The sequence below is a fragment of the Gossypium raimondii genome, chromosome 9 (genome assembly GCF_025698545.1).
Source record: "Gossypium raimondii isolate GPD5lz chromosome 9, ASM2569854v1, whole genome shotgun sequence".
In the NCBI taxonomy this organism is placed as follows: domain Eukaryota; kingdom Viridiplantae; phylum Streptophyta; class Magnoliopsida; order Malvales; family Malvaceae; genus Gossypium; species Gossypium raimondii.
In genome coordinates, this window is record NC_068573.1 from 49,369,964 (window position 1) to 49,388,159 (window position 18,196).

At 30.3% G+C, this 18,196-nt stretch overlaps 3 protein-coding genes across 3 annotated transcripts; 2 read left to right on the forward strand and 1 right to left on the reverse strand.

The window, feature by feature from the left end:
- Window positions 1-308: 308 nt before the first annotated feature.
- On the forward strand, window positions 309-2,657 carry LOC105800779 (transcription factor MYB78). The gene is made up of 3 exons (XM_012632095.2): window positions 309-644; window positions 1,610-1,739; window positions 1,955-2,657. Exons 1-3 carry the CDS (start codon window positions 488-490, stop codon window positions 2,472-2,474), a joined length of 807 nt encoding a protein of 268 aa, XP_012487549.2. The 5' UTR covers window positions 309-487; the 3' UTR covers window positions 2,475-2,657.
- A 1,966-nt stretch (window positions 2,658-4,623) lies between these two features.
- LOC105797787 (uncharacterized) lies at window positions 4,624-5,664 on the forward strand. The gene has a single exon (XM_012627708.1). The coding sequence runs from the start codon at window positions 4,624-4,626 to the stop codon at window positions 5,662-5,664; it is 1,041 nt and encodes a 346-aa protein (XP_012483162.1).
- Window positions 5,665-7,013: 1,349 nt separating this feature from the next.
- LOC105800778 (gibberellin 2-beta-dioxygenase 2) lies at window positions 7,014-11,776 on the reverse strand. The gene is made up of 3 exons (XM_012632094.2): window positions 11,265-11,776; window positions 8,499-8,880; window positions 7,014-7,454 (listed from the first exon to the last, which is right to left on the reverse strand). The coding sequence occupies exons 1-3, from the start codon at window positions 11,642-11,644 to the stop codon at window positions 7,209-7,211; spliced, it is 1,008 nt and encodes a 335-aa protein (XP_012487548.1). The 5' UTR covers window positions 11,645-11,776; the 3' UTR covers window positions 7,014-7,208.
- Window positions 11,777-18,196: the final 6,420 nt, after the last annotated feature.

Here is an 18,196-nt window from a genome sequence, read left to right on the forward strand (position 1 = left end):
TTTCACAAGCGATGTTAAAATTTTTATCATATATCTTTAAATTATATTTAAAATAATAATAAAACTAAATAAAAGAGACACATCCCAATTTTTTAACTTTGCTTGTAGAGTAAAAAAACACTTCACGATTTAACAACTTTCAAAATTAAAAAAAAATATATGAAAAAAACATAAAAATAACCAAATTAAAACATAAAAAACTAAAACATAATACAAGGACTAATAGCATAATTTAACCCTTTTTTCTTTTGTCCTCCATTTTCAAATACCAACCTCCGTCTATAAAACCCCCCCCACTTTTAGCTATCCTCCTTGGATTAATCCTAACTCTCTTTCTATCTGTTTGCTTCCCTTTTTCTTCTCTGTCTCAAAAGATATTTATCTCTATCATCATCATCATCATCATCATCATATATATATAGTTTTATAAATTACAAAATATATATACCTTTATAATATCAGTCTCCCCATTAAAGGGTTTAAAAGAATGGATGTTAAAGCAAAGGGAAACGTACGAAGGGAAGAGGAGGATCATCAAATAGAGCTGAGACGAGGACCATGGACTGTTGAAGAAGATTTAAAGCTCGTTAATTACATTGCTGCTCATGGTGAAGGTCGATGGAATTCACTTGCTCTTTTCGCAGGTAATATTATAATACTATTACTATACAAATATTCTCCTTTTACTTGCTGTTTACGAGGTGATCTTGTTTTCATATCTCCATGTAATGGATATGGATTTGAGTTCGCCATAGACCAAAAATTAACCTCCAACTTCATATGTTTCTTTTTTTCCATCTTTTCCTGACAAAAGTGTGAAGTTTCCGACGAGAAAAAGAGAGAAAAATCTTGGGTTTTGATTCTTTTTTCGTGGATTTGTAGACGAGGGATAAATTTCATCAATTGGTCCTATATTTCATTAAAGCTTCAATTGAATCCTCGAATGGGAGTATCCAACTATCGTTCTAATCAGGTCCTTTTGTCAATTTATAGTTTTGGACTCAATTGTTAGCATGGAAAGGATATAACATGTCCTCAAACCAATCATATCCAAGCTGAGGAAATGACTTGATTGGAATGATAATTTAACTTGAGGATTCAATTGAAATGTTTTGAAGTTTAAAGATCAATTTAGAATTCTACTTGTAATTTGAGAATGCTCGATGCAATTAACCCTATATATAGTTTGGACCAAATTGTAAGAAAAGACAGTAAAAAGCTGCATGTTCCATGGAAATGCTGGAGGATTTGGGGCTTTGAATGTGAGGTTCATGATGTTGGTATCGTATAGGGAGAACCTAATCATCAAAGCATATAACTTTACCAAAAAATTTATTGTTTCTAAATACAAATATCCCAATGACATATATATTTATATATTTATATCTATACAAATTTGGTATTGTTGATAAAAAATTGAGGCACCGAGTCTCGTGTATTTAGGTTTGAGTTTCATCATACATAATTTTTTGTCATGTGTGGGCTTTAGCTTAGTGAGTCAAATTTAGTCTAGATTGCTTTGGTTTCTAGTTCATTGCTCGGATATGTATTTATAATTATATTATAATTAAAATTTATTTTACTTATAAAATTTCTTAAATATTTATAGGTCTCAAAAGGACGGGAAAAAGCTGCAGATTGAGATGGTTAAATTATCTTCGACCCGATGTTCGACGTGGGAACATCACCCTTGAAGAACAACTTTTAATTCTTGAACTTCACTCTCATTGGGGAAATAGGTAATCTTTTAACTCGGTTTAATTATGGTTTTAGTCCTTTTTTATGTTAAAATTCAAGATTTAATCGCTCTATTTTAGTTTAACATAATTTATTCTCTCTACTTTTATAATATTATTAGTAACTTCAAATCAATAACATTCATGACACAAATTTTTTATATAAAGTTTAGTTCTTTTAGACACAATTTACAAAGCTTTTTAATTTACTATTATAGATGGTCCAAAATTGCCCAACATTTGCCTGGAAGAACTGACAATGAGATAAAAAACTATTGGAGAACTCGTGTCCAAAAACATGCCAAGCAACTCAAATGTGACGTGAACAGTAAGCAATTCAAAGACACCATGCGATACCTATGGATGCCAAGGTTAGTTGAACGAATTCAAGCCGGCATCGCCTCCTCCTCCTCCACAACAGCCACCTCCACGGGGCAAATCGTTATACCACAAGTAGCCCTAAGTTATAACACCCTTGACAATTCCAGCACCGCAATCTCGTCGGAGACTCAAGTTTCACCAACATCAGATTTTTCCGATTGTTACGGTAACATGGTCCCGATTAATGAAAACCCGAACCCATATTACTTTCAGGCTAGCCAAATTGGTTCCTCTAATGATTACAACCACGGCATGGATTTCCAACCATGGTTGCGTGGAGTTGATAATATTACATCAGATCATTTCTTGGATTGTGATGATTTTTTGTTACAACAGCAATTTAACTTCAACATGTGAGGGAATTTTCAAGTAAAATTTAGAAAGAAAAAAAAACAAATATGGAAATATAGGGTTTGATTTTTCTAATTGCGTTTCAACTTTAGTTTGTATTTTGTAACCATCTTTTTTTCTATTTGAGGGGTGGGGATATTGTAATTTAAGACTTTTGTTGTTAATAATAATCACATTAATTCATATTAACTTGATCTCATTTTACTTTGAATTTTCTTTTTAAAATGATTTTTAATTAATAGAAATTTAGAATTTGTTTTTCTTATAGTTTATTTTTATTTATGAAAATAATTCTATTTTATATTTTTGAAAATTAAAAACACGTCTGCATACTAGAGATAAAATTTTATATATTTTAATAATAAAATATGAAAATATATTCCTATAATAGAAATATGAGAAATAGTCCTCAACCATGGTAAAAGATTATTTTGATATTTAAAAGATAATATTTTTGTGTTTATATTGATTTAAACCAATGTTAATTCATTATAAATTTAAAGTTAAACATTTTTATCTTTTGATAAAAGGTAAGGATAAAAATAAAATATAAAATTGAATCACGTGTGTTGACGTGTTTACCATCTCAGGTGTGACTTGAGTCCGCGTCATGCTAGTCGCGTTGTTATTAGGCTTTACCCTCCTCTTATAATTCACCAATAAAAAGAACCCAAAACTAATATAATAAAATAAATTACAATTCACCAGTTAATTCATTTGGAATAAAATAATAATGATATCAATAATTGGTTCCACTAAATGAGTTCAATTAAGAGCTATGATTAATATATAACATTCTTTTGGAGATCATGTAGTTGTCCATGGGGCATAAACCATAAGCTACTTCTACATTACACTACAAAAAGGTAATTAAAAGGCCTTTAATTAAACTTAATTAAATAAATAAATAACGCGTTAAGTTGGCCATTATTAGACACTTTTGGATTTTAGACATCCAACCTCCAAAATCAAACATAAAGTAAAATTTTTACTCCTATCTTAAATATTTTGATACAATTATGTACGTGAAATTTTAATTATAATTTAAATGTATATTTAGAGATTTAATTTTGATTTAATCATATATATTTAAAGAAATAAATACATCAATTTATTTTTACAATATATAAACATAAAATGATGTTATATCAATAATTATGTTAATAATTTATAAGAATTAAATCAAATTAAAATTTCATATATAGAATTACACATTAAATCATAGTTCATATATAATTTTAAGATGTACCTTTTAGATTCTGATTCATTTTAATCTTTGTTTTCTCGTGAGTTTAATTTTCTTTATTATTAATTTATATTTTTATTCTCAAAGTGCTTGAATCCAAATTATCAATAATTATTTTTATTCTCAAAGTGATTAATACTGTTCAATCCAAATGATCAATAATTGTGAATCAGAACCTTCTTTTTTTTCCAAAAAATCATTGAGGAAAAAAGGGTCGATAAAATATTATTATCGATATGATTAACATTTTTAAAGAAAAATGAAGTGGCACGTGTTGAGGACAACGCGAAAGTGAAGCACGTGATAGAAGAGATAGAGAGGATGGCGGCTGGGGATCTTTGTAGGGCGCGTGGCAATGGGAGAAGCCACCGTCGTGGTCCCCACAGAGTTTGTTGTTAAATTGAGGACACGTGTTTTTTATGGGAATAAAATATAGTTAGTGGAGAGTTGTTATAATTAGACTTACAGCCGCAACTCTTGAAACAGTTCCGTCAGACTTATCTCCTGATCTTATTTAGTCATTTAGTCCTTCTAAAGAGGAAGAAAAATTCACCCAAAAAGTATACCTTTCTTTTTGCGTAAGATTTCTTTTACAATAATAAAAAAATAGGATTTAATCTCAATTTAATTCAATTAAATATATATTACCGAGATTATATCTAAATAAAATTCATCTCAAAATTCAAAGTCATCAAATTAGGTAATCCGAGTTTTAGTATGATTTGAAAAATACAACCCTACTTGCATTCATATTGTTTGGAATATTTCAGAACCTAAACCCCTCATTTTATTCCCCAAAAAAATTTAAACCCTTCAACTTTCTTTTAATCTTTCTACAATTATCAAGTTTTTCCGCAGCAGCTACAAGAAAGCAAATAATGGAAATATCTCATGATCAAGATCACGTTGATGAAATCTCTCAATCTCATTTTGAAGAATCTGTGGATGATAATAATATATACTAGCGACATAGTTGATTTTTTAAAAGAAATCGATGATGACGACGATAATTATGAGTGTCTTTTAGAAGAAAACGAGGATGATGGTGATATTGATGACAACAATTACATTGATGATCGTCAATCGCAAATAGATACTCGGAATTTTGATGATCACCCTTTGTTCGAACAAGATTATCGTTGCCTCCCATTATCTTTCCACGACAAAATAAATGATGATTTATCAGTTGGTAATAGAATCATTATGCCCTCCACGGATCTTGAATTTATCATAGAAAATCAAGTCCCCTTGCCTTTACAATTCGAGATTCATAACTTATCGGAAGGGAAGTTTTCCCATTGTGGGGTTCTCGAGTTCAGTGGACATGAAGACGGTGTAGTGTTCTTACCAGATTGGATGATGGAAAACTTGCAACTAAAAGCATGTGATTTCGTCTATATGAAGAATAAAAAGCTAGAAAAAGGAAGTTACATCAAGATTCAACCACACACAAGTGATTTTATTTCTATTCCGAATCCGAAAGCTGTGTTGGAAGAAAATTTACGTAAATTTTGTTGCTTAACAAAGGGTGATACCATAATCATCAGCCACGGGAGCAAAAGGTTTTATATTGACATAGTGGAAACTAAGCCCGACGATGCTATTAGCATTGTGGATATAGACTGCAACGTTGATTTCGCTCCTGCTTTGGATTACGAAGAGCATGCAATTCCCGTTTCAATTAATTTTGGTTTAAAGAAGAAGCAAGAAAAGGAGGAAGAAACTCAGAAATCCGAGTTCAAACCTTTCACGGGTTTAGCCACAAAATTGAATGCAGAACCATGTTGCAGTACTTATCTACCTAAAATCGGCAGAAATAGGGAGGTGGGTGAAGCAAATTCAAAGAGAAGTTCAATCTGCAAATCAGAGGTTACGAATCAGAATAAAGAAACTGAGGATACGCCAAAGTTTCAAGCTTTTACAGGGAGGAGCTACACAATAGAGAGGTGACCTGAGAAGATTTTATTCATCAAAATCTTAATATTGATTTTTAGGATTTTTTTTTTCAATTAGATCAAACGTTTTAGGTTTTTTTTTTGGTTTAATTTTATTTTTAATGTTTTTATTTAATAATATTAGGAATATAAATTATCAAATACAGTATCGATAAGTCTTTTAATTGCCTAGCGTGTTAAATGTTAGGTTAAATATTATGTAGAGTAAAATAAGTGGATTAAATTGTGAACCCATGCATATCTAGTATATAGACAAATTAGATTCAGCCTTCTTAATTTTTATTAACACTGTTTGTTATTTTAATTAACACATTAAGTTTAAGTTGTCTATGAGGTAGGCACGCACGTGTTTACAATTTAATTTATGCCTTTAAATATGTTCAATATCAAATCTAAATTGACATTTAACGTCTAAATTGAATAAATTAATGAAAAGATTTGATTGATGTGATATTAATAAATTGAAAACCGATGAAATATTTTAAAATATAAATACCAATTTAAAATGCAGACAATAGTTTTAGTTAAATTTGTGAACATTGATTTTTTTTAAAAATACAACAATAAAACATTTATATTTACGTTAACATGATGATTTGGAATGGATGTTGTAAAGAAAAATATTATAATAATTAATGATGTAACTATTTATATTAATTAACGACGTTATAAAATAAAGAGACTAAATTTTAAACATAATAGAAGACTTTAATAGAAAAAAAAAACATGAATAACGTGAACCCATAGTTATCACATCATCACATCTAAATTTATGTATCAAATTTCAATACTGAAAACATCCTACCGACCACCTTCGAATATCCATCCACATCAACACATTCCAACTCTGCAGCCCAACATCACATCTTCAGCAGCAACAGCACTAAACCCTTTTTTTAAAAAATACATTATTATTGTTCCTTTTTCCACTCACAAACCACCTAGTGGACCAATGGCAAGTCCCCCCAAAAGTGAAGAGGTCTAATCCAAAACTACAACTATCAATGGTATGCTCCTCACTTTCATTTCTCTGATTCTTTATTGTATTTGGATTTTTGACACAAAACCCACTCTTGTCTCATATTTTCAGTTTAATTCCAGGTTAGTCCTTCCACTATGTCGAAAATTTGAATCTAATCCTTTTATTTTTATAATATTATTAGTTGGTATTGTCATGTGATTAAATAATGTAGAAATGTGAAAATAAAACCACAAGAGCAGTGTTTGGTAGACGACAATAACAAACGTGTTATCACTTTGGAACTATTAATAAAGTAAAAAGATTAAATCTAAACTTTCTACATAGTAAAGGGACTAAAACTGAAATTAAACTTATTTCCCGAAATCAGATTGAAAATGCACTGCTACTGGATTAAAATGCTTTTCGATTAGGGATTAAACTACATCAAATAAATTAATACAACACAAACCAATTTTCCATCCCAAAATAAACAAATTGCTTTTTGTTGCTTGCTATGGGGGGGATGGGAAGGGATGACAGGCCAAAAATCCCCACAGATATATATATATATGTTTTTTTTAAGTTGCTTTGAAAAGGTGAAGGCGACTGTCCCCAAGCCTTAGAGAATGGGAAGCCTTCTTGTATTCATCCCAAGTGAAAGGCCTATAAAGCAATGGCTTGCGGGGAGTGACCAACTCTATAGGTGGAGTGAGGCATGTATCGAGTGGTGGTGCCCCAAAATAGGCCATTGACATTCTGGACTTGCTGGTGTTTGTCACCATGGCTCTGTGTCTCACACTCATGAACCTCCCATTAGTCATTGCCTTAAAAAAAAAAAAAAAAAACCAAAATACTATTAGTCTATTGCCATTGCTATGTATTGTAGCTTATAGTAAGAAACTTTAAACTTGAATAAATCTCTCTCTCTAAAACTTGGTCAAGTATAGCGTAAAACAATAATAGTAAATAAATGGGATGAAATTGGGTTTATTTAAATTTTTGTTGGTTCGAATTCATGGTATTTGAAGATCCGGATTTGAGATTTAAGTTATTTAAAGTTAGATTATTATAAATTTGGGTTATTTATAGTTTAATATTTCGAGTCATTTTCAAGTTAAGTTAGCTGAATTTACAATTTAAGTTAAGTTTAACAGATAATAATTTTGATTGAATGAGAAATCTTCTTTTAGCCCTTCCTACAAATTATAACGTCATTATCAACCCCTCTAAAACATTAACAATTTTAATTTTAATTCTCATGTTTTATAATCTTATATTAAACTCCTAATATAGAATTCCTAGCTCATCTCTGTCACTTCTATCCTCCAGCACATTGCAGTCGATACATTTTTGTTGTTTTTGTTCCTCAAAACTCTGAACCATCATGACCCATGTTTGTTTCCCGCCCGAGGAAAAAAGAGATATTAGGGTAACCGTTAGAAAAACTTTCTGGATTCTATGAGTTTTTAGGCAGATGACAACATCTGTAAATGATAACATCAATCAGAAGACCTTTTTCTATCAGTTCCATATATTGTCAAAAAAGAAGAAGTTAGCAGGTATATGATTATGACAAGAGAGAAAAATATAATAAATGTAACTTTATATTTTAATAATTAAATTGTATTTATTTTCTTTTTTCAAATAATGAATAAATTAATTTTTATATATTAAATCAAATGATAAATTAATATTTTGTTAAAAGGGTTATTTATTTTAATTAGTTTTTGTACTCATTTTATCACTTTAATCCTATAAACAAATACTATTTTACCCATTTTTAAGTAAAAAAGCAATATACGAATACGATGACACCTAGCTTTTCCCGAAGGAAAAATAAAAAAGAAGATAGAAAAATGGAACCAAACCTGTAAAATATCACCAACATTAACACAGAAGGCAGTAGGGTGAGGAGGAACAGGGACCCACACACCATGATCCCCATCATCAACTTGGGATTTAACTTGCAAGCCACCCACATCGTTGGATTTGAGGATGGTCAAGATCTGAGGGTCAGTATGCTCCCCAAAACCAACCTTATTAGCAAGAAATGAAGGGTCTTTGTTGTTGTTATTGTCGTTGCAGAGAATGGGTGGATAGTGATTGAGCCTAAAAATGGAGTCGTTATCAACGTCCTTGATCATCTTACTGAACACTGATGAATCCTGGACCCTCAGTCCCTCTGCCATTAGTTCTAATATCTCACATGCCAACCCTGTCACTGCTTCTACGTAACCATTCACAGCAGAGCTGTCACCAGTATACACACACAAATCACCATCACACACTAGTTTTAAGAAAAAGGAAAGAAAGTTTAATTTTGCCCTCGGTCCCCCTAAGTTGTTTTATATGCTAAGTCCAGTTGATAACACGTATTCCTACTCGAAAGAAGTTCGGTTAATAATATTATCTATGTTCAAAATTAATAGTAAAATAAGGGTTAACTATTTTCTAAGGTACTACTCAAATAAGGTCCTTTGAAATGCTGTATATTAAGGTCCTTTAAAAGTAAATGACTCAGTTGCCATGTGTTATATATTAAACACGTTAGATTCACCAAATTTTGTATAATAAATTGGGGTAAAGTATAACGATGGTAATGGAGTGGGGCAAGACTCCCCCTACTCCACTCCCACTTAATTTTTGCTAGTTAATTTTAATATTTTTAATTTTTTTAAAAATAAGTAAATATTTAAACATAATTTTTCAAAAAAATATTTAAATATAAAATATATAAAAAAATTCTATAACAAATTATTACATGAAACATATAGCGAGGTGGGGCTAAGCGAATCATGTAATTAATGTAAATGTTTCGTACTTATTATCAAAAAAAAAAATCACTCCACCTCACTCTATGTCCTTTTTAAGAAAAATATATTTCACTCAGAGTGAATCAATCAATTTGGATTAATCCACAATGCTGCTCAAGTCCTTTCATACTTAGTGAAATGTGTGAACAACTCCTAAAGGATTCAGCCTCGTTTAAAGCAATTAACAAAAGCAAAGGAACTAAATTGTAAAAAACTAGTAAGTATAGGGATATGGGGTTGAGAATCAGACCCCAAAAAAGAATCTTTGCTATCAAGTTTCAATTCCATTTGATTTGATTAGACCTTGTTTAGTTTCTGACATGTCAATCTGATATACAATCTTCTAACATGTTTCATACAGACGCGCCACCTTTAGGAGCGTGAAACTACAAGACTGACAACGAACACAGTGAGAGACAAGTTGTCTCTGACATAATATCCCACCTTGTAGGAGAAAACTATTGTCTATATATCCCACATACCACAGTCCCCATGTGACTTGATGATGAAGAAGAAAAGAAGTTGAAAGTGATTTTAAAAACTCACGTGCGTCTGTTCATAAATCATGATTTTTTCAAACTTAATTGGTTGAAAATGATAAATATATGCAATGCATGCATGAATGCATACATACATGCGTGTGTATATATGGAAAATACAGTAATCATTAACATATAAAAGCATGGCATGAGGTGTAAAAGAAGAAATACAACTCATGTACCCCGACATATATGTTGATTCATATAGTTCATGAACCCCACGTTAAAAGTACCGTTTGGGGCGGTATATAGCAACCTTATGGTAAAAGTATCATATCGTTGTTGTATTAAGAGTTATATTAAATTTTATTTTTTTACTCAAAAAAATAGGTAAAGTAATTTTTATACATCAGATAATAGAGTAATTTAGTCATTTAATTAAAATTTCATCCACTTTTATTGTTAAAAATTAATTTTTGCATGTTAGAATTAGGTACATGTACAACTAGTTTGATTATTCTATCATCCATGTTAGTTTTAACAATAAAATGATAATTTTAACGATAAAAGGGTAAAATGTAATCGACTCCTACTAAAGGGATCTCCATGATACTAATTTCCTGCGACCTCACCTTGTAAGTTTATATATATTGTCGGTTAAATCATGATTTTGATTCCTCTATTATGTTCAAGTTTAAGATTTTAGTCTTTCTCTCTCTCTCTATATTCATATATTAGTTATTTAAGTTAAAATGAAGACAGAGAGGTTTTATTTATAAACACTCCGATGACTCAAAAGTTGTTTTAAGAAAAAAATACATTTATTTATAAAATATCAACTCTTAAAAATTTTAAATCATGCCAAATTAGATTAAAGAATTTAAGCATAATATAAGGACCAAATCATAATTTTTCCATTTTCCTTATCTTTTACTAAATTATATAAATTTAAACTTAGAACTAGAGTAAACTAAATAATTAATTCCGCAGTTAAGCTCAAACAGAATAACTATAACTAAAATAAATTTACTCCATTAATTAAACTCAAACTAACTAACTAATAACTAAAATCTGAGCGAGAACCTACACATTTGCATAAAGAGTCCAACGTGATATTTCAAATTTTGGAAGACCTCAACTTTGTAGTTTGACAGCCCATATTCAAGAAAAAGAGATAACAACTAAATATTAGTGGCGGTTAAATTTGTTGCCAAACTCGTTTAGTACAAGTTTAAATCGTGTTACCCCATCTCTCCTTCAATATTGTATTATAAAATAAACATGCAATATTACAATATTTTAAAAAGTAATAAGAGAAATGAAATTAAGGGAAAAAACATACCTGAACATTTTGGGGTCATTAGAGATGGCATAAGATCTTTCAACAATGGATAAAGAGTTAGTACCTAACATAAGATACTCAACTGCCCCAACATCACCATTGAACCCAATGTTCTTACAACCGTAACCAAAAGGAGTGGCCGGACCGGCCTTTTGTTTGTCGCCGAGCGGCTTGGCAAAGAAACCGAGACCTTGTTCTTCCATTCTGGTAATAATGTCGTGGGAGACACCATGGTTGATCACCTCAAAGAAACCGTACTCTTCGCAGGCTTTTATTACCAGGTTTATAACCTTTGATCTCTCGGCTGAAAGGTCTATGATTGGTAACTCAATGAATTGAACCTTTTCGGGATGAGTTGGACTGGGTGAAGCCACAACCATTTTGGTAACTCAATATGGGAAAACTGATAGGCTGGCTATTTATGTTACATATAATGGAAATTATTAAGTGAAGGGCAAAGGGTGTATGTTTTTAAACAAAAGTGAAAAGTTTGAGAGATAGTAAGAGAGGCTTACGATATTTTATTGAATGAGAGAATCTAAGAGAAAGTGGGGGATTTTTAATTTTTTTATTATATAAAATCTCGAATATTTGAGGGTTAACTTTCATCACCTTTCTTTGATTTTTTTTAGGGGTAGTGAGTAACAATGTTGCAGTGCTGGTTTTTTTATGGAATTTGAGACTGATATTTTACCCAACAGATTTTATCAGTTTGTTTTATGTTTACGAAGATTAATTTTTTTAAGGTTTTGTTATTATCTTTTCAGTAATAATATTTTTAGAGTTGGAACTTATCTCTTTTAATATTTTAACATGACTTATCATAATAAATGTGTAAATATATACATATTTTGTGGTTTACAAGCTCATTTATTCCAACGCATAGGACATAGAGTGAGGGATTTTTTTTAATGGAAACCACATATATTAGTGTTTTTTGTTTACTTTGGTAGTTAAATTTGAAAATTATATCCATTTTGGTTTCTAGACTTAGATAAGCTTTGATGATGTGATTAGCGTAATTAAGACATGACTGGATTAGTCGATTTAACCAATTGATCTATGATTAAAATAAAGGGGTTGAACCGATTGATTTGAAAACTACTTGAAACCGGTAAAAATAGAAAGCTAGGACAAAACCAATTGTTTAACATGTTTAATAAAATTTTTATGAATTTTTAATTAACTATTTAATTATTTTTGGTCTAACAATTGAATTGAGAATCAATGGTCTAACTAGTTTAATCATTGGTCCATTATCGAACAATATATATGACAAAGCTAAAATTGTACCACATCATTACGTGAAAATTATATATATATTTTAATTTTCATCTAAACATTGTATGTGACATAATTTTAGAGTGTCACGTTATTAAATTTTATATTTTTAAATTTAATGATTAAAATAAATCTAATTGTCAAGTTTAAATACTAAAATGGATAGTAAAAATATGAATATCAAAATAATACTAATTACTAAGTTCGTAGAAAAATTATATATTTTTTCAATAAGATTTGGCTTTTCACAACGCACATCACAACGGTACCTACTTAAATTCTCCTTATATATATAATTAAAAGATAAAGATAATTGCCTAGTCTAAGATTTTAGGATTATTTTATCCTCTCTTTCACTAGTGTTTGTCCATTGCATTATCATACACAACTTTTTATGGGTGTTTGAGTGTCCAATTAGGGTTAACCCAAATTAGACAATAATTGACAACTTTAGGGTCCAATAATGAATATAATTGGATGGATTAAAATAAGGTTTAAGATTTGCCCCCAATCTGCTTCTATTATTAGTAAAACTTGTGAAATTAAATATTTTATTGACCCCTGAAAACAAGTATTAAGGTCCTTTTTCCTATGTAGTCCACAGTAGCACTTCAACCAAGACCCCCAAAAAGACTTTCTTTCTTGTTCTGTAAACATTAGGATATATATATGAATTTAAATTTAAATTTAGGCTAACCGTATCAACTCAGTACTAAAATATCAATATCGTATTAATTAAGTCTTTTTATTATAGTTTTTTATTGGAAGTCACCTCCTCCCGGGTGGTTGAAGTTTAATGTGACGAATGTAACATTGGAGGATGAAACTGGTTGTGATGGGATATTGAGAGACGATAAAGGAATGGCTTGTGCTTTGTTCTCTGGATTGGTAAAGGCTAGAGGATTTGAGATGGTTGAGGTAATAGCCATTAAAATAGCCTTGGAATTGTTTATTGATATGGGACATGTGAAAGTCCCATTAGTTATTGAATCTAGTTCACATGTTGCTTTGGAATGGTTGTTGGAAAGGAATTATAGACGGCCGTGGACGTTGCGTAATAGATTTAGTGGTATAGATTGCAGTATTAACCAGTTGTTTCGAGTTCAATTCACAGTTATTCATCAGCAAGGTAATGGTATGAATGATGCTCTGACTAAAGCAGGTATAACGAGACCTTTGTTATTTAAAGTCTAGTGGTGAATATTGTTTGATGCTTATTAGTATTGTTTGAGTTGAAGTTGTTTGTCTCAGGTTGAGTGTTCTTCAGAGTGTAAAGTTATTCTGGGAGTTTTGTAATTTTTTTGGCTTTGAAAGAGGTTGGTTTTATCCAACGTCTTTGTTTGTTTGTTATGTTTATTTTGACTGAACAAAAAAAAAAGATAATTTAAATGTTAAATGTTCGCTCAGATTTAATGTAGAATATATTTAAAACACATTCAACGTTTGATTCAACAACAAGTGGATAAAAATATAAAAATTATTAAAAAATTTACATAATCAGTTCAATTGTTATTTTTTAGTCTTAATTTCCCCTTTTAATCGATTCACATTATTTTGATTTACTTCCAGTCTTATATCACCAATTCAATTGATTGAATCATCGTTCAAAGTTCAATCAGTTCAATCATCTGATCTAGTCTAGTTTTGACATCATTGACACATGAATCAAATATAAACACATATATACCTATTACATGAAAAACTTGAATTTAATATGTTAAAAGAAAAGAAGTAGCTCGGTTAAGTTTTAATTCGTCAAACTTTTGCAATTTTCAAATTTAAAGATTAAAATAGATATATATATATATATATATGTCTATATAAACATCAAAGTCGACCTACTTGTGCTAAAAATAATATAAAGTTTTGTGGCACATTTTCAAGCCCAGATTGGTGTTAAGCAAAATCTAGTAAACCAAAGGTCCAACCCACCAATGATAAATTGAGACTCAGAAAATTGTAATGATTGGGCTGGATTAATGCTTCAAGAAGGCTGCAACTTTATACTTTAGAGTATATTCTTCGATGTTTAAGTCTATGAAAGTAATGAAGAAATGTGAAGAGTAAAATGAAAGTCAATGGCAAGTGTTGGTAGTCCAGATTAAGTCCGGTTGGGATCGAACATATATATATATATGATATTAGTTTACTTTATATTCAAGGACAGCACTAAAAGAAATAGGTAAGTGTCCTGGCCCCTGAAAATAGATAGATTAAGTAGAGTTGGGGTCGAGGATATATGTATATGAAATTCTCGACTTCGCTCCTCTTTATATTTGAGAATAATGTTTTTCTCTCGGTTCCCTTTGTAGACAGATGTCAGACACTGGGCTCAAGGCTGACTGCAATGACGGTGCTTAAAGCTTATAGTCACATGAAGCCATAAACTGCACATATATATACATAGATTTATATAATATTGAGTCATTCCCCAAAAAGGGTTTGTCTTGTTTTGGATGTTAAAAGAGGCTCAAGAGCATTGAGCACTGCCAATGTACGGACGTATTTTTCACATGCATGCATGATCCATATGGAAACAGGCTCATATATTCATCTGACCACATCGACATACGTGTTGGCAGAATTAGTGGCTTTGGAGCAGTCCACGTGGCGTGTAAATCTCCCATTTCTCACTCTTCTGCAAATCATATATATGTAATATTATAATGCATGTTCTCTTTTAGGGTTTGTCAGTAAAGTTCTCACACTTTACATTTATATCTGTCAATGCCATGCAAATTAAATAGGACAACCTTCCATGCCAAGCATTATTATTGTTAGTACTCAAATATAAAATTTATGACCTATAACAAAGCAAAAAGGTCGATACTCGACACTTAACATTTTATTCATGGCTCTGTTTTTGTCCCCTCTAATATCAAATCTAAAAATGACAATGTAGGTTTCCAATATTAATTAATTGTTGCCCACTTATTTATTTATTTTTACATTAGTCATTACGCCCTTCAACTTAATTAAATCATGACATACTTCAAATTATCCTCCTAAATTTAAATTTAAATTGCTAAAAAATAATCTTCGTAAATTTTAATCACACTGTTTTAAGCTAATAGGACTTAATCGATAAATACCAATATTTTGAAGACTCAATTACAATTTTATAAAATTTGGGATGAATTTAAAATCTCATTCATTGTCTAAGGACGTCCTATGGTTGTCAAATAATATTGGAGTGGAAACCTCAAATAAAATAAACGTTAGCATGAGTGACATGTCTCCCTGCTTGCCGGGTTCATACAATACAAAGGGATCCAAGCAAAAAAGCATCTGATTTGGATGAGATTAATTAATTTTGAATGATTAATTAATCATATTTTCCCCACCCGTGAACACTGAAACAAAAACCCGTGAATTATGAGGTAACACGTATCACCTCTTCATCTTGCATTCTGTATCTGCATGTGAACTTTTCTAACTGATGGAGAGTTTTTGTCCAATCAACTCCAGTTTGAATTTTATAAATGGCTCTATTTTTATTTAGAGATTCAATTTTTTTTGAAATTAAATTAAACTAAAATGTAAATATAACCATACCAAATCTAAATCTAGTCGCCAGCTTTTGCTCTCACCATCTTCGTCACCAAAGGACCCCATAAGCTCGTAGCCAATCAATGTAGAAAAAGCGGCTTGGCACTGGCATCAACCCCCATTGGCAGGAATATAATAAAAAAATGAACCATAATTACTCCAAATTCTCTCTCTCACTTTACCTTTTTCTTTTCTCTTCGTTATGGATGGTAGTGAATAATTCTTTTTTAAGAATATTTTCCAAAAGATAAATCATTAGTCATGATATATATTTGATTTTTATAAGTGAGGATTAAATCTCGACCACATGATTAAAGAATAAGATGAGTAATCACATCACGCTTCATGAAAATTTTATTTTTAACTTTGAAAAAGGTTGAAAGACATGTTCCATTTTTAAGGTAAAACCCAGATTCAAATTTTAAAATGGGTAAATTATGGTAGAGGTCAGTTAATTATGGTTTTTTTTTCTTTTTTGGTCATCAATTGGTTAATGTAAAAATGAAAATATCTAAAAATCTAAAATAGTTGAGTGACCATTTTGTAACTTTTCATAGCTTGATTGGCCAAAAAAGAAAAAGAGAAACATAGTTGGTGACTACTAATATAGTTTACCGTTTTAAAAACAATATTGTTAAGAGGTACAACTATAAATAACTCTAAAAAACGATTAAAATTTAATTTTGATACAACACCCTAAAAGATTAGAGATTTATATAATAAGTGCCTTGATATGTTTATAATTTGATTTTGATGCAACATCTCTAACATTCGATAATTATATTACACTACGCCTAAATTTAAAATCGAATCGAATCAAACCACAACATTATTGTTTTCTCAATTCGCAAGATTCTTACTTCAAACCAACCTTATACGACATTAAATTTCTTCACTTAACCCAACAGACTTCCATATATTATATGTATATATGTACCAACTTTTGATTGGCTTAATTAATATGTTATGAAAGTGTTGCATTTAGGGTTTGTGGACCACAGAATTCGGATACACCCGTGAATGTTATAATTCTGTTGTCGTTCACCTACTGGTATTAATGTTTTTCTTACACTAAAAAGAGCTAAACAACAACGTAGAGTCACGAGATTTGTTGCTTTCAACATCACAGATACTTGTAATATGCAAACTGATGTTTTATTTTTACTTTAGACGCCCACCCCCTCCATTGGCTATAAACCACCTAGCTTATCTCACCAACATCTATTCATAGGCCATTCTAGTTTCTTTCTTTCACATAAAATTTAATTTAATTTCATCCCAATTCCAATTTTTTTTTCAAATTACTTTTGCATTGCTATTGTAATTGAAGCAGCTTCAAATTTGTTTAACCCTTTGTATAAAATAATTAATATTACAATGTTAATTTTTTTCATGTTTGTTTAACGGTCTATTGTATGAGTTTTTTTTATGAGCGCAATATGCTTTACAAAGAAAAGAGTTGGTATTACATTGCTAAATCATTATTGTAACGTGTAAATCACGTTATTGGTTGGTTAAAAGACAAAAGATGACTATATAAAGCATTGTTGGGTAAAAGTATCATGGAGGTTTTATATTAAAAGTTAGACTATATTTTATCTTTTTAGTTAGAAAATAGACAAATTAATCATTTAGATTAACGAACAAACTAATCTTTTCTAATAAAAATATAATCAATTTTCACGGTTAAAAATTAGTCTAGTGGATGGAATAACCGGATGACGTGTTTTGATGTATAGAAACCAATTTTTAACAATAGAAATGAATACATTTTTAATAGAATGATCAATTTACTCTTCAAACTAATATATATAAATTAATTTATTCATTTTAAATAAAAAACAAAAAAAAAATTCTACTTTTAATATAAAATTCTTTTATCTTTCTTCTTTATGTGTTATATTTATCCATGAATAAATTTAAAGAAAAAAAAACCTTAAAAGACAGTGGTTTTGGCACTTTGGGACTTGGGGCAGTTCACAAGCATACAATATTACTAAAAGAAGTAAATCCAAAGCTTGAAAAAAAAAAAGAGACATGTCTGAACCACACATCACACATGACAAAAACCAAAACACAGCTTAAAGAACCTTCTGCCATAT